Below are 23540 nucleotides of genomic sequence, written 5' to 3' on the forward strand. Positions count from 1 at the left end.
AGCAGAGATGGGGCTGTGCTGCAGATGATAAATGGAGTGGACTGAAACAAAAAGAGCAAAGAGGCCAGTTTCAGAGGGTATAATTAAATATCCTTAATTAGCATATTAGAATGCTGCAATGAAACATATACCTACTTCCAAAGTTGGATTTTAGAAAATAAACATTAACTGAATGGAAGAAAGAGCAAGAATATTGTCTGCCATAAGACTGCTTGACATAGAATATATTCAGTTAACTTTTATTTTGCTAATGTTTAAATAACTCAATTATATAAAAAATGCACTGCCTGCCCACGTCTATAACCACTAAGATATTAAACCACCATTATACAGATCTTACTGAAATTGGTCAGACAATGCATTAGGAAAAGAGCACTGAGCTTGAGTAAATAGTAGGATTTCAAGTCACATTGCTAAAGAAAAAAAGATGTTCTTATGCACATAGAATAGTTAGATGGGGACCATCATGCTAAAGGAGCCACTGCTTTATTAAAAATAAATGCTGCTGAAAAGTTAGGGAATATTTACTACCATAATTTCCTAAATAGAATGGAAGATATTTCATTGTGTTCACAAAGAGAGTTGATGGCAAGGAGCTAGGCCTAAATCACACTTTTGGCATTGATGTCTTGTTTGGTCATGTAAGCCACTTACCTTGCTGTGCCATACATCAGCAATACCTTCCTGCCTCCCAGGCACGTCACAAGAATAAATGTATCAATGACCATTATAGATATATTATAGATATAATTGGGAGACCACATGAAACCATCAATACCCTTCTGAAACATTTTTGGTTACTGATATCAAACAAATTCTCTGTTTCCAGCACGTAAAGACTTCATTTGCCATACTGCTCACTCATCCACTGGGTGAATCTTGAGCAAGACAAAGCACTACTACCAGGATAACTGAATTTCCACTTCTCTGTTTCCATTGCCATCACTTTTTCACATCTGCACTGAGGTCTCAACTAGTTAATGCCTTGAGCAACAGAAATTAGGGCTTGAATATAGGCCACCAATAATATTTTTGCTTCCTGAGAAGCAATGCTGAAAAATATAACTGCACTAACTCTTGGAAAAATACCTATGACAACTGAACAGGACAAACTGAAGTGAGTATCAAGTGCTGTATTACAAACCAGACAAAAGGAAAAGTACTTGGCTTGGCTAAGAACAAAATCAGCTTTATATATGGGCCCCAACACACTCACAAACGCGACAGGAAGCAGAAATGCAATAGGGAAGAGGGCACAGTGGCTGTCTACCCAAGGACTAATAACTTCCTAGCTGAATAGGACTCATCTTCTGATTGACAAGGATGATGAATGTGACTGTGCCTGGCTCAGATTACATAAAAATGGCAGCACAATACACTGACAGCACCCCATTTGTCTTCATACCTTTAGTGCTTCGGAAGAAAAGATGCAGAATGTTAGCTGAAGTAGTCTGAGAAAGGTAAAATCTCTGAAGCAGAAGCTGGCAAAGAGATTAAGCAGAACACGTTGACAAGACACAGAGGGAACTGAAAGACTAAATTGGTCACTTTTGTAGACAATCATCACCAAAGACGAATGTACCTCAGAGACTGCACTTGCCTACCTACCTCCTACCTCAGTCAGGGTCTGAAGTCCTGGTAAAGTGTAATACGTTGTTTTAATATAGGATAAAATATCACACATGGTATCAGCTTCCTGGGAATTATTTATAATGCCTGTTGCAGCATCCATCTCATACAGCTTATTAAAGCAGGATTCCTCAATCTTTGGATTGCTGTTTCCCAGTCATAATAAACAGAAAGTTGGAGAATAGGATAAAAACAAATGAACAACAACAACAACAACATACCCAATAACCAACCAAACATGAACACTTATTTTTTGCTTGTTCTGCCTTAATTCTTCTGCAGGACATGGTACCCCTCTGCTGGGCAAGAACAGATGTAACGCCAAGGAGCTACAAACCAGAACTGACAGACCAGTAAATGGAAACTGGCCCATATGGGCTGAAAGTGGTAAGGGAAGACGAGTGAGGCAATGTGTAGCTGGCCACAAGCCTGAGAACACAGGGAGTCACACAGGGAGTCCAGATACAAAACAAAGCAAATACCAGTCACAATTCAGACTTAGTTCCCTAAACGCTGTCCAAAATACAGCTTAACATTTTTGTAAAATCTGTGAAAACGAGTCACCTTGAAGTCTAAATAAAATTGTTGCAATATTTAGGATATCAGGAAGAAGAAAGAATTTGGTAAAATGAGATTTCTGATCATGAAAAAAGGATTTGTGAGCTATAAAGTCTGCACCATGTGATGCTGGTAATGGAATTTAGCCCTAACTTTTGCATCCATAACTTTTTTTTTTTTTTTTTTTTTTTTACTTTAGGCATTAAATATATATACGTATGTAAACATAAGTAATTGTAAAACATGACAATCATAGTAAAGATAAGAAATTCGGGCATTAGTAGTGACTGTACTAAGAAGTAAATTCCTACCAGAGACCTCTGAAGAATACTAAGAAGAAAAGTCAAATCTTCTTATTACCCGTGAGACTAGGAAATAGTTGCCCATTTTCTATGGGCTGGGATAGTAAACATTTTTAAACCAAGAAATGATCACAAAAAAAGTCATGCTTAAAAATAACATTCTAGTATGTGACATCAAGGAAACCATGTTTCTGTTAAAAATATAAACACAAAGCAAAGTTTGACAATATTTTTTTGCCCCTTTTATTAAAAACAGTCATTACATTTGACATACATTTGGCACAGCTTCTATCATTGTATCTCTGATTTTCAGGCAACCAATTGCAGGCTATCACAAAGTGACACTAGGAACGCCATTGCTGAGTTTGGGGTCAGAGCTACAAACTTCAGATTTTGCTTCATTTATGCTGTTGATTCTGTTTTTAGTTTGTCTGTGTGATGATCAAGAACAGCATATTGCCTTCAAATACATTCACATTAGATGTACATATGTGAACATGGTGTAGAACTGTACCCTATACCCGCCACTAGATATTGAAGAGAACACTCTTCTAGGTTTTGCTGTCCAGAATGATTTATAATTTTGCACTACATTTCTTGTCACATTGTCCCAATGCCTTTGAAGCCTATCACTCCAAGCCTTTTGCTTGGTGAAGCAAAGTTTGTTGCATTCAGAAACAATTTTCTTAAACAACTTTTTAGAGTCCATGAAAGATGACAAATCTTACTGACAGGAAACTCTCCAGAGGGGAAAAAGCCTGTGGTAGTAACAGAAGCTGATACAGAGCTTCAGTAAAGACAAGTTTTTCTAAGCAAACCTACACACACACACAAATGCTTCAACTATACAGCAGCTATATTAACACAGGGAGAGGGAGGACAGTGGAGATTATCTTCTCCTAGCCATTATCCAAATTCTCCAAAGGACTAGATTTACATAAGAAAAACCATCAGTCCATTTACCAAGACACATTACATTGTTCCATTTGCTGCTTGTGTTTTAGGTCACGTGGAAGCTTCTTTTTTCAGTTTTTCTAATATCTCATCTGGTGTCACCGATACCAAAATCTTCACCACTTTATCACGGGATTTACCACCCTGGTTCAGACACACAAAAAAATTATCTTGCAGAGAATCACTGCTACACACACATTGCCAAAAAGCTCATTGTGATGCCAATACATCAGGTATTGAAAAATTATACGGGTATTGTTGAAAAATAATTCTTAAGAGTATAGGTATGCAGAGTTAACAGCAGTAAGACGTGGTTCATCAGTGTCCTTTCTAGTTATTTTAAAAGTGGAAAGCAATGCCTCATCTACTCTGCTTTTAAAATTGGATAGAGCTCCCAGAGCATGCCCTGAATTTTTGCCCTTTTTATAGGCTAGAATAAAAAGTAAGGTATGTTTCCATAATTCAGCTGTATCATCTAGAAGAAAGACTGCAACTGCATTTGCGTTTTATTTTTTAAAGGTTACTGTATATAGTTGATAGATGTAGACTTCTAAATCTTCCTTCAACACTGTTTCCCACAAACTATTAGTTACTCTTAAGCTGAATTCCCAAGTTGATAATAGCAACAAAATGAAAATAAATTGCATTGTATATAACCTGTAAAATACTCAGATTAGTATGGCAGTTATTTTAAATATTGTTGACTTGTTTTTGTATTACTGACAAAATTGCTATTTTACATAGGAACTGGCAAATTTGCAATTTCATTTCATTTTGCCTGAAGCTACAACTTTGCCCGTATTCAGTAAAAATGTGAGAAACAAATACGTTGTATTTTAATCTGCAGCCTGACAAAAATCTTTAAAGATCCAAAAGGACATCCTGAATAAGGAAAATGTCTTAACAGTGCTATACAGAAATATGGCATGAATTTTAAAATTAAAAATAGATTTTTGAAGCAGACTAGCCAGCTGATGATGAAAATCAAGCCCCTTGGGTAGAAATATTACCATATTTCCAAAACCCTGTTTTATACTGGATTGTTTCCCACTTAGATTAGTTTCCGTGGTGTTATCGCTTATCATAAAACAAGTAGCACATAAGAGAGAGCAAATAGTACAAAAATCACTCGGTGTGTACACCCAGCAGATCAGGATGGGAAATCCAAGTCACAGATAAAATACTGACTTTACCACAGTGCTTCACTGAGAACAAACAGTGGTTTGTGAAAAACAACACTAGCATGCAATTATTTGGACATTGTAGGTCAGATCAACTGAGTCAAGAAGGTCAGGCAACACTGGCCCCTTTTATGCTCAACTCTGCTTAGCACCTAGGAGAATAAACTAGTTAAACCTAAACATCTCTTTAAGACAGGAGAGTGTTATTGTAAAATGTTGATTGAACTAAGGAGTTTGCCCAGGAGTCAAGAAAACATGAACCAAGCCTTAGCATCTCTACCTTTCATCAAAGCAGTGCTCAATTCATTGATTGTATTCCACTTATAACCACTATCTTTTAACAGACTTTTACAGCTACATTAAAGAAGCACAGAAAAATAAAGAGCACAGTTTTTCATTGTGCTCTCATGCTTACAAACTGTAAATTAACATGGTTAGAAAGACTGACATATGAGTTCAATGCGTTAATAAAACAAATTATTTATTCAGTGCAATGAATAATACAAACAGTTTCCACATGCCAAGTCAACACACACAAGTTCTATTAGTACAAAGAAACTGTTAAGGCCCAGATAGAATGGATGTGTTTACAGATGCTTTTACTTATATGCAACAGTTACTTTTCAGAAAATTTTTACTCAAATACAGAAGTACCTGCAAAAACCGAATGCAAAGTTATTAATAAAATGCACATTTTTCTGCAAAGCACAAATTATGTGTATTGAATTTGAAATGAAAACAGAAGTATATTTAAGGGTCACAGAAAACATGAACTTCATAAACTTTTGGAAATATATCATGATAAGAAGTACTCTGACTACGTACTCAAGCTGTGCTTCTTCTTGTGTTAGGTTTTTCCTCAATGAATCATTCTATTAACTCAAACACTTTTCAAGTGTCTTTTGGACTAAACTTGGAGAGTATCTCCAATGACTAACTCAGTGAATAACAATTCAAGATCTTGAATTTAAAGTGCAGTAAGAGAAGACTGAAATAAAGAAGAAAAAAAACAAGTACCTTTTCTAAAATAACTTCACTCTTCTTCACTTCTAGCACCTTAGAGAGGTAGCGACACAGCTCTGCATTTGCCTCCCCTTCTGACGGAGGCGCAGCAATAGCTACACCTACTGCCTCAGCCGTCACATCTAGAACAGATATTTTAAAGAGTTTATGCTCAGAATATTCAAAACGTCTTGTTATCATTTCCTAAAAATGAATGCTTATGCTTCCAAAAGCATTTCAGTTTACAACCAAATGACCTCCTAGATCAGGAGGTAACTCTTAGATCAGCAGGTAACTCAGTATTTTTATACTTCACTAATTCCCTTAAGTTAACTGTTAGCCAGTGCGAATAACGATAACCTTCCAGCACAAAGAACAGCAAAGCCTTTAGACCCATATCATTGAACAGCTAATGAATTATTGGCTTTTACACTCTAGTTGGAGCACTATGGTAATGTGCTCTGTATTGCCCATTCTGCTGCTGGTGTACTCCGGCTCTCCAGCTTGGCTCTGTGCAGCATAATACAAATCGTATTACCCCCAATATGCAAAAAAAAAAAAAAAAGCATGACCAATAGGCTGGCCCCAAGATCTTTGCTATCATCACGTTTTCTCTGGCTCAAGCGGCAGCACATCTAAGTGTGCTAATCTGTGCTCAGATTTTACTGACTCCATGTAAAACTCAGCCAATAGATCAGTGTTTCTTGGATGTAACGACTGAAATGTGGTATTTGCATTCGCTTCTTGTCTGCTCTAGCTTTTAGATTTATATGTTTGTAAACAGTAACTATTGTGGCCTAAAACTGCTTTTAGTTTTAATCCCTGTTGAAACAGGCAGAGCTCAGCATCGCTCTTCTCAGAGGGGGAAGGCCCTCAGCAGGGAGTACGCCCCTGTGTCAGGCTCACACCTACCAATGTAAAAACCTGCTCTAGCTTGTCCAGAGTTGTAGCAAGGGAACAGATTTTGCAAGCTCCATCTTTTACAGCAGGAGGAAACCTCCACAAGCCCTTGGGTTCCAAGCAGCTGGCCTAAAACTGAAGCGCTGCGCCCATGTGCTTTAAGAAAAGCCCACAGAACCACTCAGGCTAGACGAGCCCCTCAAGGCCAGCTGGGTCGCTGCCCCTCCTTTCACAAGTAAAATAAAAACAGAGGTGTGTTGGGCATTCACAGCGTGAGCACGGGGGCGAGGGCTCCTCCGGACTGTTGCCGCGCCCCACAGCGGCAGGATGGCGGTTACACGGTTACACGGTTACAGGGTTACACGGCCCCACACCGCCTGAGCCCACAGAGCCCCCCCGGGCTCCCCCTGCCGAGCCCGCCCCGCTCCCCGCCCGCCGCCCACCTGTGACGGCGCTGCAGCGCGCGCCGGGCTTGGCGCGAACCGTCACCCTCACGCCGCCCTCGGCCGCCACCACCGGCCCCGCGGCCGCCGCCTGCCCCGCGGGCTCCTTCGCGGCTCCTCGGCTCTGAAAGAGAGAAACGCGCCGTCAGCACCGGCACCGGCCTGGCCCGGCCCCGCCGCCCTGCACGCACCTTCCCCGGCATGGCCCCGCCGCGCCGCCGTACCGCCGCCAGCAGCGGGCGGAAGGCGCTAGGGCCCCGCATGGCTCCGCGCTGCCCTTCCGCCAGCACCGCCCGGCCCCGCCCGCAGCTCCACAGGCGCCGCCCCCGGCCCCACAGGGCCTGGCCCCAATGGGAAATTTCTAGGAAAGTCCCAGGAAATAGGAAAAATGAGCTGGGGGTGGGTCTGTCCCCGCTTCTCACCCCAAAATCGTTCTCCAAGCAGTGCTCTCGTACACCCTCAGGGAGGGTACAGAGTTCTGCACGGGAAGAAGTGTAAAACGACACTGACTGCATCCCATTACCAGAGGCAGAATGAGTGGCACACACACGGCCCTGAGCTCATACTAATTCTTTAGTATTGGGTTATCCAGTCAAAATAGCATCATTACAAGTCCTGTACTCCCGTTTTCACATTATACATTTTCTTATAGGCACATATGTATATACAGTGGCTATGTCCATAACCGGCTCTGTGTTCCAAAACAGCCCTTCTAAATTAAGAGATTCGGGAAAGATCCATTTATTGCAGAGTTAGACTTCATCTTTCTTTGCTGCAGCTGCTGTCTGGAGTGTTAAGTCCATTAATTCTCCATGGCTCATCCCAAACGTCTAGATGATACTAATACGAATCCAGCTTTGCTGATGTACTTCCAAAACAAAATAATATACATACATAGCAGTAATTCGTGTCCTTAGGGTCATTCCAAGGTTATTTTGGAGAAGTGCAAGCTGGTAGTAGAGCAGCAGAGTTACTTTTTAGGACAAGTTGGGGAAAATGTACATGTGAAGCTCATAACTAGTACAGATTTTCCAGTTCAAGAAATGAATTCTACTAGGTGAGAAATAAAGGGTTCAAAATACAAAGCCATTAATCACAACATACTATTTAAAACAAACTTTTCAATATACAGAGCACTTATTCCACTTGATGCTTCATTAAGAGGAAAAGCTAAATTACATTCTGCTAACAATGACGCAGAGAAAATAGCTTTCCCGGTACCTCTCAAACAAGTTAGTTTTGTTTTAACACATTCATGTCATTTCACAGAATTGTCTTACTGTCACCAACAGTGAGCTAAAGTCCAATGATACACTGACACATCCAAGACGATTGTGTGAAATTATGTATAAAATATTATTTCTGGTATCTGTCCATCTTCTATTGATGTCCCATTGTTGTTACCCGGCGAACTATAAAAGACAAAGCACGTTTTGCTAGCAGTAGGAGATTCGTGGATCACCTTCTTCAATCCTTTTGTTCCATAGTGGGAATCAGGACCCTGAAAAACACCAGAAGACATTAGCAACTGAATGAAAATGTGCAGCAAGACCCATAAAATTTTGAAGTTCAAACACTATTTAATTATTTTAACAGTAAAAAAACAACCAACCAAACAAAAATCTGTATTTATTTATACACTTTCCCATCAGAAATTAGACAAAAGACAAACCCTTGGATGAAAACAGCTTTTTCTTCTATACTGTTGAGCATTCTTACTTTTAATGTTGCACAAGCTGTGTAGCAAACTGTTGGCAGAATCTCTATAGGTTCTTTGAACATGACTCTGAATGTACTGGCAGTTCCATCGCAACTAAATCCAGTATCATTTTGTCCCAGTGTTTGATTCTTCTCATAATCAATTATCTGCATAAAGACATGAAAAACATATCTTTAGATTTATGAGCTTGAGAAAGATTCTTACTGTACACACATTGGAGTATTACAAACGAAACACTTGCCTACTCCACCCAGTTTAATTGCAACAATAGTGCAGTTTCAGAATTGAGATAAGTGCAATTTCCTAACAATACTGTGAGGGCTGACCCTGCGGTGTGGTGAACCATGGCTTTTGCATTTTCGCACAGGCTGTCCAATCTGTGCACTAAACTCAGCCCACAGCACTGCTCCAACCAGGTTATAGCTTTGCCTGAGAGGAGATGAATAGCTCAAACCTTCAGCTTTTGACCTTAATAAACTACGTATGATCCTATACTTAGATTTGCTGATCTTTGTACACCTACACAGCCCCCGTGAGGGAAGCACATGAGGCTGGACCCACATGCTTCACAGGCTGTGGATCATTTAGAAAACAAGTTTTTACAGATAACGTGAACAGTCAATGATATATTCTTAGAAGAAAACAAAAACTTGTGCTTCGATGTTTTATACAATTTATTTCTATTTCACATTCAGTATAAAAATTACACTCAGACCACATATTTCTTTTGCCTTCAGTTTTAGTGGCAAATAGGAATCTTTAGCTGAGATGTCAGAAATAGCACGTATCATACTTCTCATTTTAGATAGCAATTTCTGATCCACACTGCTGAACATCTCCTGCAGAAGTAGGATACCACAGCTTTAGAGGAACACAAATACTGCTCATGATTACTCCACTAACAACAATCCTAACAATTTTATTAAATTGCTATATAATGTTATTACTGCACCAATGAGAGCATACTTTGCCTCAAACAGGGCTTCAATTTTTTTTCCAGTCACAATCAAAAGAAATACTAACAATTCTAATGTTGAAGGCATATGCCCCTTTAACATAGTAATGTATATTGCAAATACATTGCTTACTATTTTAAGGTGAGTATAAAATATTTATTTTTTTTTTCTGAAGCTCTGCTAGTATTGTATGCACTTTCAAAATGAAAGGTGCAGAGACAACTTAAATGGCTGCCTACAAGGACAAAATTTCGGGTTCATCAGGAACTGGAGATAGTTTCAGAGTAAAGAAAATCCGTAGAGGATGGGTGGCCTTCATCTGAACCATGAAGGTGCATTAGCCTGTCAGTTTGGATCAGGAGTGTTTCTCAAGTGAGTCTCTTGATCATTCCTACTTAACATGCTTTGGTTTGCCTTGCAAGAACTAAATTCTTTTCAGATGAAATAAATCCAGCAAATATATTGAGGGACCACACAAAATGCTTTCATCTGCTAATAGGAATTTAGTGTAAGGGAATCAAACAAGAGTTAATGAAAAGTAAAAATCCCCCAGTAAGTATAGTGTGGTACTGATGACCTAGCAGCTAAATTTTTCGTTCCGAAGATCCACCTGAGTGCACTATACTACTCATTTACACAGATGTATAGTTTGAGAAAAACAAATTGATCAAGTTTCAAATCAAGGGATTTGCAAGTGAGTTTTTAAACTGAGGAATGTGGAAAAGCCAACAAATTCCTTCAAAACCTCAACCCAGATAAACTCTCTTTGGAACATCATAAAAGGAAAGATTTTTTTTCCCCCTGCAGAAGACAGGCACAAAATTCCTATACTTAAGTACACAATGGTCAGAGAACAGTAATCATCAAATGGGAAACAGAAGACAAATAAACTGCCCTTTAAATAGGATGCCAAGAAAAAAAAAATGGAACAGCATTTCCAACACATGCTAGAAGTCTACAAAATAAAATGGGGACATCTGTCCCCAAATGAAGTCACGGATTCTTTCCCAAAACATTCCACATACGTAGTAAATCAACGTGATATTGATTTAACGTGATGTTGATGAAGTAGCGGGTTATGAAATACACAGCACCGAGTAACTGTGTCAGCCACAGAATGTTAATACCTTGCTAGAAAGCTTAGAAACAAATCAAAACTAAACTCAATAAGAGAATTCAAATGGACCGAAATTCCATACTTAAAAAGGGAAAGATACAGTGATGGATCAATATTACTAGAAGACAATCCTAATCACACATGCTAACAGAGATCAGACAGGCTACAGGAGCAGGAAATACAATTTTAGTGGTGTCTTCAGTTAACCTCTCAGACTAGGCAAGTGTCATATCAGGACACGAAGCAGGGGTGACATTTTTAGATACTATCACTGACCATTTCATGAGATTGCTAACCAATTGCTCAGTAGGAAGAAACGCAACCCTTGATTTGGTACTGAGTGATTAGTAGGATCAGATTCACAATTTCATAATGGAAACACTATGTAACACTGTCTATAATATACTTAGAGTCAGCGTTCCTACATGAACAACAAAAGCAAATCCACCACAGCTGTGCTAAACATCAAAAAGAAAAATGGGGAAGTTTGTTCAAAAGAAGCTAAAATAAACAATTAAGAAAATCAAATCCTTTTACGTAGCATACTACTAAAAGACATCACACTCCTCAGTACAGTACTGGTACACATCACCTATTAGAAAGGCTTGAGAAAAGGGAAGAAAGCTGGCATGACTTTCTGCACAGGGCTATTACTGTAAACATAAAAAAGGGCATCCTTACAGGAATTCAAGGTTACACTGGACAAGTGTTAGGGAGTTACTAAACAGAGAGACCAAATCAGTCTCAGGAAAAGCCTGTTCTGAAAAGGATCGAAGGACAAGAGACTAGAGTGGATAGGAAGAAAAGTTTCGTATTGTACTTACTTTTCCCTAGTCATCTGCTTATGACACTGTTGGATATAAAATACAGCTTAGATTCCTGCCTATCAGACTGCTATCCTATTTAGATATACAGCAAACCTTTTGTATTAAGCACAGTTTCTGCATAAGCCTATTTCAACAGAATATACTGTACCTGGATATTGACTTGATAGTCTGTAGGTCCATGAATAGATCCATATAATCCAAATCCCACTATTGAAATTCTTCTGTTAACTGTGAATCTAGTAAAACACAAGCCAAGAAAGGAATTGAAACAACTGTGATGAGTGTGTTACCTTCTTCCAAGTCAAGGAAGAAAAAGAATCCCATCGAAGAGTGCAAAACCAAACTGAAAATGACATTGCATTAATATTTTTCAATAGTGTTTTCTATTTAGATTTCAATAGTAAAAATAAATGAAAGTCTTTTTTTTTATTATTATTTTAATCAGTTTTATAGCATAAAGCTTTGTGAATCCACTGAAGCGTATATAAATACATATATATAATATTAAGGATTTCTAAATGAAAAATGACCAGATTCTTGATCTGTTTTTATTTTAGAGATATTCAATATCCTTTGTAACTTAAAACTGGATATGTAGCGAATACCCCACCCCTCTAGAAAGCACCCAGGCCTTTTGAACTTTGTTCTTTGCTCCTTTATATTTCATCAGTGCAACAGCCTAAGTCACTTTATAAAAGGAAAAGATTAGATGTGCCCAAACGGTACCAGCTAGTCTGTTACTGTATCTTATGCCAAAAATTGGAAGTTGAATAATATGACTGCCTTTCTTCTCACACTTCTCTGTTTCCCCTTCAAATAGTTTCCAAAGCCATACCTAATCCGATCACTTGTTCCACTGTAGCCCCAGCGACTCTCCACTTGCTGGAACCTGTTAATGCTGCATTCTTTTCCTCTAAGGCAACATCTTGGTCGGTCAATGTAATCTACTTTTGGCTTAGGATTGACAGTAAAATGCAGAAAGAGATTTACTACTTCCCGATCTGACAAGATTCCAGACTGAGCAGGGCCTATGAAAAGAAAAAACTTCCAAGATAATTCTAAGACTTAATTCAACTGTCATATTTAAACCACGTGCATTAGCACACCAAGGATGGCAATAACATTTTCCAATGGCCAGACCATGTTCTGCAGGATATTTGCTTTCATTAAGACTGAATCACAACGTTTATTAGTACAGTATTAATAATAACAGGATAGAGTGTTAAGGATCTCAGCACTCACAGATGAGCAGTGCAGAACTATTGTGCTGAACTAGTAGGACAAAGAACCCCAGAACTCACCTGCTGCAAACTCTTCAATAGTCATTAATGGAAAACGAATTAAGGAAAGAGCTCTTCCAAGGACTTTCTGTTTGTTTCCAAATGTCACAGGCAGTTGTTGTCTTTGACATTCAGCTTCTGCCCAACGAACAACAGCTCCAAAGAGTCTACTTTCTCGAATACTAAGGGTATCTCTTTCTAGAACTGCACACAATGTGTCTGTTATGTGAAAAAATATTAACAGATTTGAATCAATATTAATCCAAAACAATTCTACACATTTTAAATAAGCTTAAAACATTAAACAAATAAACACTCAGAACTTTTATAATACCACAAAACGTGTCTTATGACTAGAGAAGTCTCCCAATAGTGTGCAGGTGTCCAAGCTAAAAAATAAATAAAATAAAATAATCCTTCCTCTTTCTGCCACGACGACAGCATATAAACTTTTTTCTTGATTCCTAAGACTGTGGCTATAGACACTCTATATATTAATGGTCCTATATATAGGATATATAGGGGTGTGTGTGTGTGTGTGTGTGTATATATATATATATATATAATGTATGTACGTATATGTGTATATATATATATATATACACTACATAAGCTACGTAGTGACAACCAATAAATACCCTAAAGAATTTCCATGGCTATGGCAAGATCAAAGCTGGCAGTGATCAAGTACAGTGCTGAATGTACAATACCACTCCAGTTATTCATGACAACACTGTCACGTTCTCAGCCGAGTATCCACCTGCCAATCTCAACCAACTGTAGACACAAGAAGCAGCAGTGCACACAAAACCAGTTTAAACATACATGAAAGTGATCTTGAACATTGACGCATTTGCCTCCCACAAAGTTTTAAGGTGGAACACAGGATGTCAGGCAAGCTACTCTCACTTGCATTTTACAAAAGCAACTTTTCCTGTATTTCTAACATGTTCTGACATTTTAGGAAGAGCATATGCAAAAAGTCTTTACTGATTATTTAAGGTTTAGTTTGCTCAACTCTCAGTTTAACATAGAACATGAGCTGTAAAAAAAAAAAAAAAAAAAAAAAGTGTTTTTTCACATTCTGAATCTTCTGTCTTCGGGATTTTTTACATGCCCTGAATTTGAGCGAGGCGTGTTTGCTGTCATAGAAAAGTCACAAGTCAAAACAGATTGAGATTTATCGAGAGTAGAGATTAATGTTCACAGTTTGGGTCTAAACTCACTGAACACAAGTTAACAATGACTTTACAATTTCTTTAAGCAGCTGGAATACCTTTCTTCAGTCTGAGTTTGGGATACAATCTAGCTGATCTGGAGTAAAATTGTAGACATATATAGTAACAATCAAGTTTAAGTAACCAAACATAACAACTGTTGGCTTTTGGTAAAGGAAAAAGTATAGAAAGCAGAATTACCAGGAGAATTCTAAGCTAGTTTATATTTAAAAAACAAAGAAAAAAAAACATTCTACACATTGTACCTGATTTGTGCAACCCTGAAGAGAGAGAAGTATCACACAGCAATAAAACAGTATGATTCCCTTTGGAAGTCTAACACTTAGGACACAAGAAGGAACTTACCTATATCAATATCAGTAAAGCCTTCTGCACTTATTGCATCCATGGTACTTTTGTCTATTGTGTCGAGACACAGACTAGCAAGCTGAGGTTCGTCAAACAAACGAGCCTGAGAAAGTAAAGTAGTATAGCTTTGGTTACTGCGCTGTTGCAAGCATCAAGCTGCTAAACCCCTAATTCTAAGAAGCAAGTATTTTTTAACTCAATGTAAGTCTAAATTAAAATAGGCTGATTTGTCTAAGTATGCCTGGTGTTTATACCTTCTAGAGCACTTACATTCTCAAAGGAGAATATAATTGAGGAGAATGCACTGCATACAAGGTTTCCTTCATGCTTATAATTTTAGTTTTGAAAATATAACTTTAAAAAGTACATATCAAATCTACTATAGTGAACTATCTTATAAAGACAAACAAAAAAACAATTAGGATATTCACTGTAGAATACACAGGTCTCATCTGAAATGTCCCAGTACACTGTGTATTAAAAAAAATTCCTCTACATTACCAATAAAAGCCAAGACAAGTCTGTAAAAATGCTAACAAAGCAATAAGGTATTTTCAGACATAAATTAAATGATGCGATGGCAGCCCCCCTGTGAAGTAATATTATTTGGTTATTCCCATCCAACTACCAATTTTCATGGTAAACCAAAACTAAACTTAAATTCACCTACCTGAGTAAGCAGCATAAAGGCATTATCTGCTCGGAGGTGCTTCGTCAGAAAATCCACACAATGTGCTTCCAGGGCTGGGACTGCATACTTCTTAGCTGTGTAAAGAGTAGTCATGACTGTTTCTGGACCGATTTGAACTTCATCTGAATAAAGAAACCTAGAAATCAATACACAGATAGATATAATAAAAACATATCTTGAAGTGCCGTCAAGCACAACATAATCTCTTTACATTTACAAAGCAGGTAAAAGATTTGCACTGCAAACATGTAACAGTTCACCATGTAGCATTTTTACAAATTAATAAACTAACTAAAGGGTTGAAGAAAGACTATTACATTAACCTAATGGCATACATTTGTTTTAAATACACATTACTCCCTAAGACTGATCTGGCTGTGCTAGTTATACATAGCTACCAAACTGTAAACAACAGCTGAGCTGCAGAATTGCTTAGCGTATTAATGCACGCTTTTTTGATTCACTACTAAAAGCTGTATTCCTAAGTATCAATACACAACCCTCTATGGCTGTATTACTGATTTTAATTTACTGAAAGTGCATACTAGCTTCTTCACAATAAGGAGAAGAGCGTCAAGGACTTCTACTGTGATAACATCTTGTGTGACAGTCACCATTCTCCAGCATTCAGAGGAGAGGAAAGGGAGTAATATTCTAACAGATGACCTTGACTCTATTCCTGCTGCAGACTGACATAGGAAAAAAATCCTGGCTTCTCTCCACTGCTTGAGGTTATATGATTGCTTGAGATTTCAGCATAAAGCAGTGAACCAAACCATAAAAGTCTCCACCAAAACCAGGAAAAAAAAAAAATCTCTTTCCTGAGCAGCTGTTACTTGAAACCAGACAAGATAAGATTTATTTTGAGGTTCTGCATGGAAAAGATGACTTTTTAAAAAAAACACTTCTCTTTCAGATGACATTGAAGATAATCTTATCATTATTTCACCAGGTTTTCAGATAATAATCAAGATTATTCTGTCATCTACAGAAATATATCTGTACTACACAAACACGTTCCCCCCCCCGCAACACACACAGCTGATTAAATATAATAAACCAGGGCACATTTGCAAATGCAGGAATTGTACAGGGAAGGACAAATCTTTTAAATTTCTTAGTATTTTTTGTTTGGACCTCCTGGAAATGAATGGCAAACAACACATTGAGAAGGAAGGCATGATTAGAAGGGTTTTTAACATAATAATAACAATCAGTTTGTATTTAACAGAAGAAACTTGTGAAAGGAACAGACTCAAACTTGCCTGCAACATTGGGAGACCTAAGTAATGGGAAGATGGAATAATAGTTTCAGATAAAATTATTCACTGTTTTTGTTTCTTGTAAGAAAACCCTAATTCCTAGTAATTGCTAACTCTTCAGTTGTATATCAGTATGAATGAATATTTATAACAACCTACAACTGAATTCACTGCCACTTACAGGTATGTGTTTATCATTACAATAATCTAATCCATTCAAATGGCCAACTTTCACATAATTTAGGAAATCTGAACAAGGCTCCAGATTAATCCTTTAAACTGAATTTACATCAAAGCTTTTTGAAAGGAGTTTATCTGAACGCTGAACTTGTCAGTACAAGTTTCATACAGCTCATGTAGAACTGATTTATGAAAGCCATAAACTATTAGTTGATGAAAATGATAGGCTTTTTTTGCCAGCCACAATCACTGACAAATTTAAGAAACTAAGATGTAGTAGGTACGGTTTTCAACATGCAGTTCTGTATACCAAATTGACAATTAGCTCATGAAAGCACAGAATAGCACATTATGATTTTGGTTTTAACATTTTTAAAAGTCCTTTTTAAAATGTCCTAAAATTCCTTGTATGATTTTAGAGAGCTTGGAGGCAAAGATGTCATAAGTGTCAAAAATTAAGAGGCTGTTAAAGAGTGCCATTACCACATACAGACACTACAAGGTTTTACTAAATCCTACCCCCCAAAAAAATAAAATAAAATTCACCAAGTTGTTTTTGGAACACAACCTTGATTTTATTTCGTAGATGTGTCCAACCTGTGGCCAACAAACAGACTGGTTCACTTCGTACACTTTATAAGAATCAGGGCGCAGTTCCAAACTGTACTTTTCTCTGATGCTTCTTTGCTCAGCTTTCTAGTTTTTTTTTCCCCCCCATATGATCAAAAATCAATTACATGGCCAAAATTTTTCATTCGTGTGACTTCTGTAAGCTGCAGGATGCTTTTTCATTCCATGAAGGACATACCTGAGGCTCTCTGCTACGATCCCTTCCCTGCTGCACGCCTGGACGTACATTAAGAGACACTCTCCAGCTGCGCGCATGTCAATGACAAAAGTGAGGGGACTTCCAACGGTTAAAGCTCTGGCAACTAAACGTTACCCAGCACCAAGTCCATCACCTAGACTTCATGATGCACCAGGGAAGGGTGTGAGGACGCATAGCAACAGGACATGTGATACAGTTACATACTTTTAAACTGAGTAAACTCCTGATAAGGAGTATCCAAGTATATTAAGAATGTCACATAGTCAGGTGTGTTTGCGCATTCAATATTCCAAGTTTTTGATAACATCAGTATTCTCAAAGCCAACCAATAGTCTTTTGCAAGTACTAAAAAGTGTGAATTTGCAAAGCTGAAAGGTAGCTGTAAGCGCTACAAAAATCGTAATAAAGTGCGTTGTTCTAGGACGTTGTATAATCCTGTTTCCCTTTAGTATATGGACGGACGGTCATGATGCATTCACCTACTCATAAAAGAGGAACTCTAGGTGTGTCTTCTCTCTAAAAATCCCTCTGCTCCTGTGCCAGGAGCTCTGCCTCTCCCACTTGTGGCACGCCTGAACTAGCACTCCTTTGTGTTCACACCACTGCTCTGCCTCCACTCAGCCCAGTGGGGCTCATGATCACTTCTCCTCCTCCCTCCTCTCAAGACTTACAGAAAATAACCTGCACTTTAGATACTGACCAGTTGTGCCGCCATCCAGGATGGCAGATGGCTGCATAGACCATTTTTAGTGACCCAAACAAAGAATTTTCCAAGTGACTACTTCAACATTCATTTTGCCTAAGTATTCAAGTTTTACATGACTTCTTTACTCTCAGGTTAGCACTTCTTTATCCCCTAGTCCCAGCATCTTCCCAACAGCTGAAGTATTTTCACCACTCTAAAAAACACAGGAGTCTTCTTCCAGTTGGTCATGATTAACCCTCTATTTACTGCTTGCCAAAGTCCTCAGCAAAGACATTTGGAAAATGAACTGCTAAATTAGTGTCACGTTGTCACTTTCCTTTATACTATGACAAAGGACAAGTTAAATTATTTTAAAATGTATGTGAACGGAAACAAACAAAAATAATCTGACTACAAACCCAAATCTACACCACAGTACCCTAGTACGAGTCCACTTCAATGTCCTGGATCACTGCAATTCAATCTGTGCAGGTCAAACCATACAGGGGAAAAAAAAAAAAAAGTTTATCAATTGTGAATTAGAGAAAGCAGATTCAAACTTTGGCACTCACATTACTTCACTTCTTAGGGATTTATCCGACAAATTACTGAAGCAGTCAGCTGCTTTAAAAAAAGCTTCTATGGCTCATGTTTGAAAACTCTTCAGGCAAAAGGAATACTGGGTGGCAAGCCAAAACACACATCAGTCATTTCTACGTCTTTGAGCTCAGCCAATTATTTTCTATGAACGTTCTTGCTCCTTGCCCAGTCAGTTCTCAGTCTCCCTTTTTGCCATCTTTACAGTCAAGATTTTAGCCAACAGACAAGAACTACCTAAATTTCTCAAGGGGAAGGAAAAAAAGAAAAGGAAACCCTAGAATTTATTACTGAAATTAAGCAGTACTATCAATTAAAGATTCAGTTTATTATTTTTAAATAACTTAACTCAAAAAAAATCAGTATTTTAGAGGCTGATCATATAATAGAAGCAATTGTAGCCATTTTAAAAGAGGATATGAATATATCCAAAAGAAAAATTGAAAGAGAGAGATGTCACATCAAATTTGTGACTATCTGGTGTTTAAAATGTTCACTATCTAGCTCCTTTTTTCTTCCCCATAAATCTAATTCAATCCACAATCTATTTCGTAACACAACACTAACACTGAGGAACATTTACATCACAGGACAGGGAGACACCACTCTATTTCATTGGATGTGGAATGAATTTAAGAGAATCTGAACTTTTTTCATCACAAACATCTCTGCCTTTGGCTTTACACTATAAGAAGCATTGGTCAATAGATCTTTAAGAAACATAACTACAGATAGAACATAACAAAAGACATATGTAAACAAAACCAGAAATTAGCTGTGAAATGTTAAGTAATTAGCAAATTATCCCTAAAAGTTTTTGCATCAATTTGATGTTTCTTTTATCCTGATGTTCATTTGTTAGGAATATAAATGTCTCAATTCTATTCCTACCTATTACACTTCAAACTGGTCTTTGCAAAGATTAAAGAAGTGCCCAATAAAATACAACCATCATTACCTGACCAATTTACTAATGACAGATAAGAGGCCAATAATGCAAGGTGCAAGTCATGAAAAAAACAAACAGGGTGTCTTATAGTTGAGGGACCTTAAATCTGTGTATAAGAGCATGGAAGAAGTCTGGTACTAGTCTGTACTAAAGAAATTCTCTTTAGATATGTTTCTAACAAGGTGTTGCAACTTATACCATTATAAGCTCGGTGTACACATATCAGGGTTTGATTCTGAAGAGGGAGCTTGAAGGGATGCTACCAGATCCAAGGAAGGCAGCAGGCGTGCAGGTTACCTACTCCTGACGTAGGGAGGTAGTGACAGAAAAATAACAATACAGGACTGTTTTGAGGCCTTGTAATTGGAACAAGTTCACTCTAAATACATATCTATAATATAGGAGAAAGTTCTAAAAAGCTGCCAACTATTTCATACATACATCAAACCTGACACACTTCAGTTAAGCCTGGTGATATTTAGACCAGATACAGGTATAATCAATTTACTTAAGCAAGTGCCCTGGCCCTTACGTACCAGCAGCTCTACAGACACAAGGTGGCTTTTGTTTGCTTTGCTTACTTCTACAATTTTCAAACACCACCCTTCTCACCCTCCTGCTTCTGCATTTGTATATTTAATCCAAACAAACTTCTCTCATCATAACCATTTTTCACTGCCTGGTGTTTTTTCTGTATCTGTATACAGACACACGTCTCATTCATTTGCTATTAACCTTTGTAACAATTTTTGCTTGAAAGACACTTCCCAGCATGCTACACAAGCACTTCACCTTACATTTTTACCACTCCCTGTTTGCTGAGAAACCAGAAAATACAGTTTATTTGCTAAAGAGCCACACAGAGAGTTGCTGCTGTGTACTTTTTATAGCAAAATCAGTTGCTGTAGCTCCCATTTCCATGATTACTAAAAGGACTCCCTGATTCTTCTCAGCCTCCAAACAAAAAGAAATTGTTAAGATTTGGGCCCTTATTGCATAACAGAAAGCTCTGAAACACTACAAATTCCCTTCCAGGCAATGACATTTGTCTTCAAAATGTTCATTACAGATACCTGTTTAATACATTTTATAGATGTTATGCCTAGCAAAGGAGTTTCTTGTGAAAAAAATCTTAAGATTAAATAGATATTAGACATCAGTAGCCCATTTTGCATATGTTTTCCCCACCACTGCGCTCATGGTCTGCCTTGGGTGGTTTGCGTGTAAGCTGTGAGCTAACTGCATGCTGCTGCGCTCTCCACCCAAAGTATCTGAAATGTGTGCCTGCAATAGGCATTTCTCTGGTGAAGGGACACAGTTCGCTACCACTGCTGAAAAAGACGAGAGAACTGCAAGACGAGTAAGTTGTCAAAGTAAATTATCAAATGAAATTAAAAGCCCAGTACAGCCTCGGTTCCTTCTCAGCCATCAGAAGGTGGATGGGCGGTTGCGACACTCTGGGATTGCTGAACCACCAATTCCCATCACCTTCATTAAAAGACGAAACCAAAAAGCCAAATCAGCCCCTCCCCGTCCCATCCTGCGGGGCCACTGGACCCCAAACCGGGCTGGGAAGGGATGCGCAGGGAAGCGGCACGGAGCAGGACGCCGTGACCTTGGGTGCAGCCCCCGGCTGCCGGGCGGCCCCTCGGCACCTCGGGGGGGGGACAAACGGGATGGGGCTCAGGGCACCGACCCCCGGCAGCGCACGAGGCTGAGGGGACGGAGCTGACAGGGGGGGAGCCGCCGTGTGGGGGCCACCCCAACCCCACACCTCACACCCCCACCGCCCACCCCCGTCCCGACCTGAGCAGCGCCAGGAAGGCGGCGGGCTCCACGTCGGGCAGCTCGATCTCGGCCGAGGTGGTGGCCATGCCGCCGTTGAACATCGCGTCGAAGACGGCGCTGCCGGCCGCCAGCACGAAGCGGTGGGCGGGGATGCGCTGCTGGCCGGGCCCGGGAGGAGCCCCCCCGCCGCCGCCGCCGCCGCCGCCGCCCCCCGATCCGCCGCGGGGGCCGCCCTTGCCCACCACGAAGTGCACGTCGCTCAGCAGCTCGTTGGAGAAGAGGAAGGCGAAGCGCTCCCGCAGCGAGCCCTTGGTGGCCTGCCAGTTGTACAGCGGCTCCCGCTGCAGCACCGCGCCGCTCTCTGGGGAGGCGGTGGGAACGGTGGGGGCGGCGGAGGGGGCCGAAGCTGCGGCAGCGGCGGCACCGGGAGCGGCGGGAGGCGCCTCCCCGGGAGCCCCCGCACCGCCGCCACCGGCGGCCGCCATCGCCGCCCTGAGGGGGCCGCGCCGCGCCGGGCCGGGCGCTCAGGCAGCCCCGCCGCGCATGCGCCCCGCGCAGGCTCCCTGTGGGGCCGTGGGTGTCCGCTGGCAGTGCGGGTGGCTGAGGGGAGCAGGGCACAGCCCGCCGGTTCCTTCTGGCACTTTGTCACTTCTGTCACTTTTTGTCACTTTTTGTCACTTGTCTGAGGGAGTGCGGTGTTCCCGCGTGCAGTGGGAATGCAGTTCCAGTGGGGAGAGCCGGCCTAGGCCGTAAAAAGGCAAAAGGCGGCTGTGCAGTCATGGAAATTTATTTCTGTGTGTGGCTGAGTAAAAGTTAACGGCTCTCCGGTTAAAGCTTGTGAAAGGCAAATTAATTTTTACAACACCTGATTCCTTATAATAAAACTCAACACATATATGGATGCCCCTTTAAACTATTTCTGAGATAACTTGAGAATATGAATGACTGTTGCTATGTGCACCTTAAAATTTTTACACAAAGTGGTCTATTTAAAGTGTGCCTTCATGTCTGACATTTTAAACTTCCGAGGAGGTTTCCAAAGCAAAACTTACTAATAGTGAATGTAGTAGACAGCACATTTTTTTCTGTCTAAATCAGCGGCCATCAAATTCAACATCCTTGGGCCAGGGACTGGTCGTCTGAGGTCACTAAGTTGGTGAATTAATTCGGCAAATACTGAAAAAAAAAATGATCTATTTTATTTTATTTTTTACTTTACTACGTTAGTGGCTTCTGGAAAGGGAGGAAAAGGTTTGCGTTGTCACAGTCCTGTCGAACCGGGCACGGTCAGCTGGAAAGTAAGGCGGATCCTTTTGCCATCTGCTGGAGCTCTGCTGTAAATGCAGCACGATGTAAATCACGGAGCTGAGGGCTGTTTATCAGAGCTCCTGGCTTGTCAGCATTTATGGAAGCGTGTGGCTAAAAGAGGAATATAATATGTCACCGCTCTGCGTTTAGGTTTATAATTAGGACAAAACTGAGACCGAGCAAATGTGGTCTGTTTCGCAGAACAAATTTTAGAGAACCTTAAGCAAGATGGAAGCAATTTCAGCGGGGCAAAGGGCACAAGAAGATATAGTATACCAACCATAAAGCAGCAAGCAGCTTTGCACACAGGCTATATTTAAAAGTAAAGTCATGCTGCTGACTTGGGAGAACGAAGCTAGCACCTCTGCACTTTCCTGGTCCCAAGGTGGACAAAGGGAGGAAAGGGGGAGAAACCCAAATTTCCTCTGCTAGGTTAGGGACTGGAAGCTCAGGAAGCTGAGATGTACCGCAGCTTGCTGCTTTGCTGTCTCATACCATTTCCATTCTGGGGAACCCCAAAGGATCATCTTGAGAATCCATTTTAGGGGGAGTTTTTAAAAAATGAAAGGAATCACTTGTCACTCAAAACGGGCAAAGGAAAAAAAAAAAAAAAAAGGAAAATGGTGACAACATGGACAGAAAAAAAATATTTTCTGGGAGTATATATATATATATATATTGTTATGGGATGATCTGGACATTAATGAGTTTCCTGCATTGTTGTCTTTCTCCTTTTACCTTTCTGTGATCACTGACAAGTTAGCTTGTCAACTGAGAGCCAACAGACACAACTGTC

At 39.8% G+C, this 23540-nt stretch overlaps 2 protein-coding genes across 2 annotated transcripts; both read right to left on the reverse strand.

The window, feature by feature from the left end:
* Positions 1–2731: 2731 nt before the first annotated feature.
* Positions 2732–7244, reverse strand: LOC311213262 (UPF0235 protein C15orf40 homolog). The gene is made up of 4 exons (XM_084293150.1): positions 7161–7244; positions 6970–7093; positions 5642–5769; positions 2732–3587 (listed from the first exon to the last, which is right to left on the reverse strand). Exons 1-4 carry the CDS (start codon positions 7230–7232, stop codon positions 3495–3497), a joined length of 417 nt encoding a protein of 138 aa, XP_084149276.1. The 5' UTR covers positions 7233–7244; the 3' UTR covers positions 2732–3494.
* Positions 7245–7524: 280 nt separating this feature from the next.
* On the reverse strand, positions 7525–21985 carry BTBD1 (BTB domain containing 1). The gene is made up of 8 exons (XM_084293326.1): positions 21455–21985; positions 15126–15282; positions 14453–14558; positions 12891–13088; positions 12425–12617; positions 11738–11825; positions 8689–8835; positions 7525–8470 (listed from the first exon to the last, which is right to left on the reverse strand). Exons 1-8 carry the CDS (start codon positions 21919–21921, stop codon positions 8312–8314), a joined length of 1515 nt encoding a protein of 504 aa, XP_084149452.1. The 5' UTR covers positions 21922–21985; the 3' UTR covers positions 7525–8311.
* Positions 21986–23540: the final 1555 nt, after the last annotated feature.

This window comes from Netta rufina, assembly GCF_964035555.1.
Source record: "Netta rufina genome assembly, chromosome: 11".
Lineage (NCBI taxonomy): Eukaryota > Metazoa > Chordata > Aves > Anseriformes > Anatidae > Netta > Netta rufina.

Bases quoted from the DNA above. Each gene is read 5' to 3' on its own strand.
- LOC311213262 (XM_084293150.1), bottom strand. From the start codon at position 7,232: ATGCGGGGCCCTAGCGCCTTCCGCCCGCTGCTGGCGGCGGTACGGCGG. The intron at 7,094-7,160 runs GTGCGTGCAGGG...TCTCTCTTTCAG, and splicing joins GCGGGGCCATGCCGGGGAAG to AGCCGAGGAGCCGCGAAGGA. The intron at 5,770-6,969 runs GTGGGCGGCGGG...TATCTGTTCTAG, and splicing joins GCGCTGCAGCGCCGTCACAG to ATGTGACGGCTGAGGCAGTA.
- BTBD1 (XM_084293326.1), bottom strand. From the start codon at position 21,921: ATGGCGGCCGCCGGTGGCGGCGGTGCGGGGGCTCCCGGGGAGGCGCCT. The intron at 15,283-21,454 runs GTCGGGACGGGG...ATTGATTTCTAG, and splicing joins GCCTTCCTGGCGCTGCTCAG to GTTTCTTTATTCAGATGAAG. The intron at 14,559-15,125 runs GTAGGTGAATTT...TTACTTTCTCAG, and splicing joins CCTTTATGCTGCTTACTCAG to GCTCGTTTGTTTGACGAACC.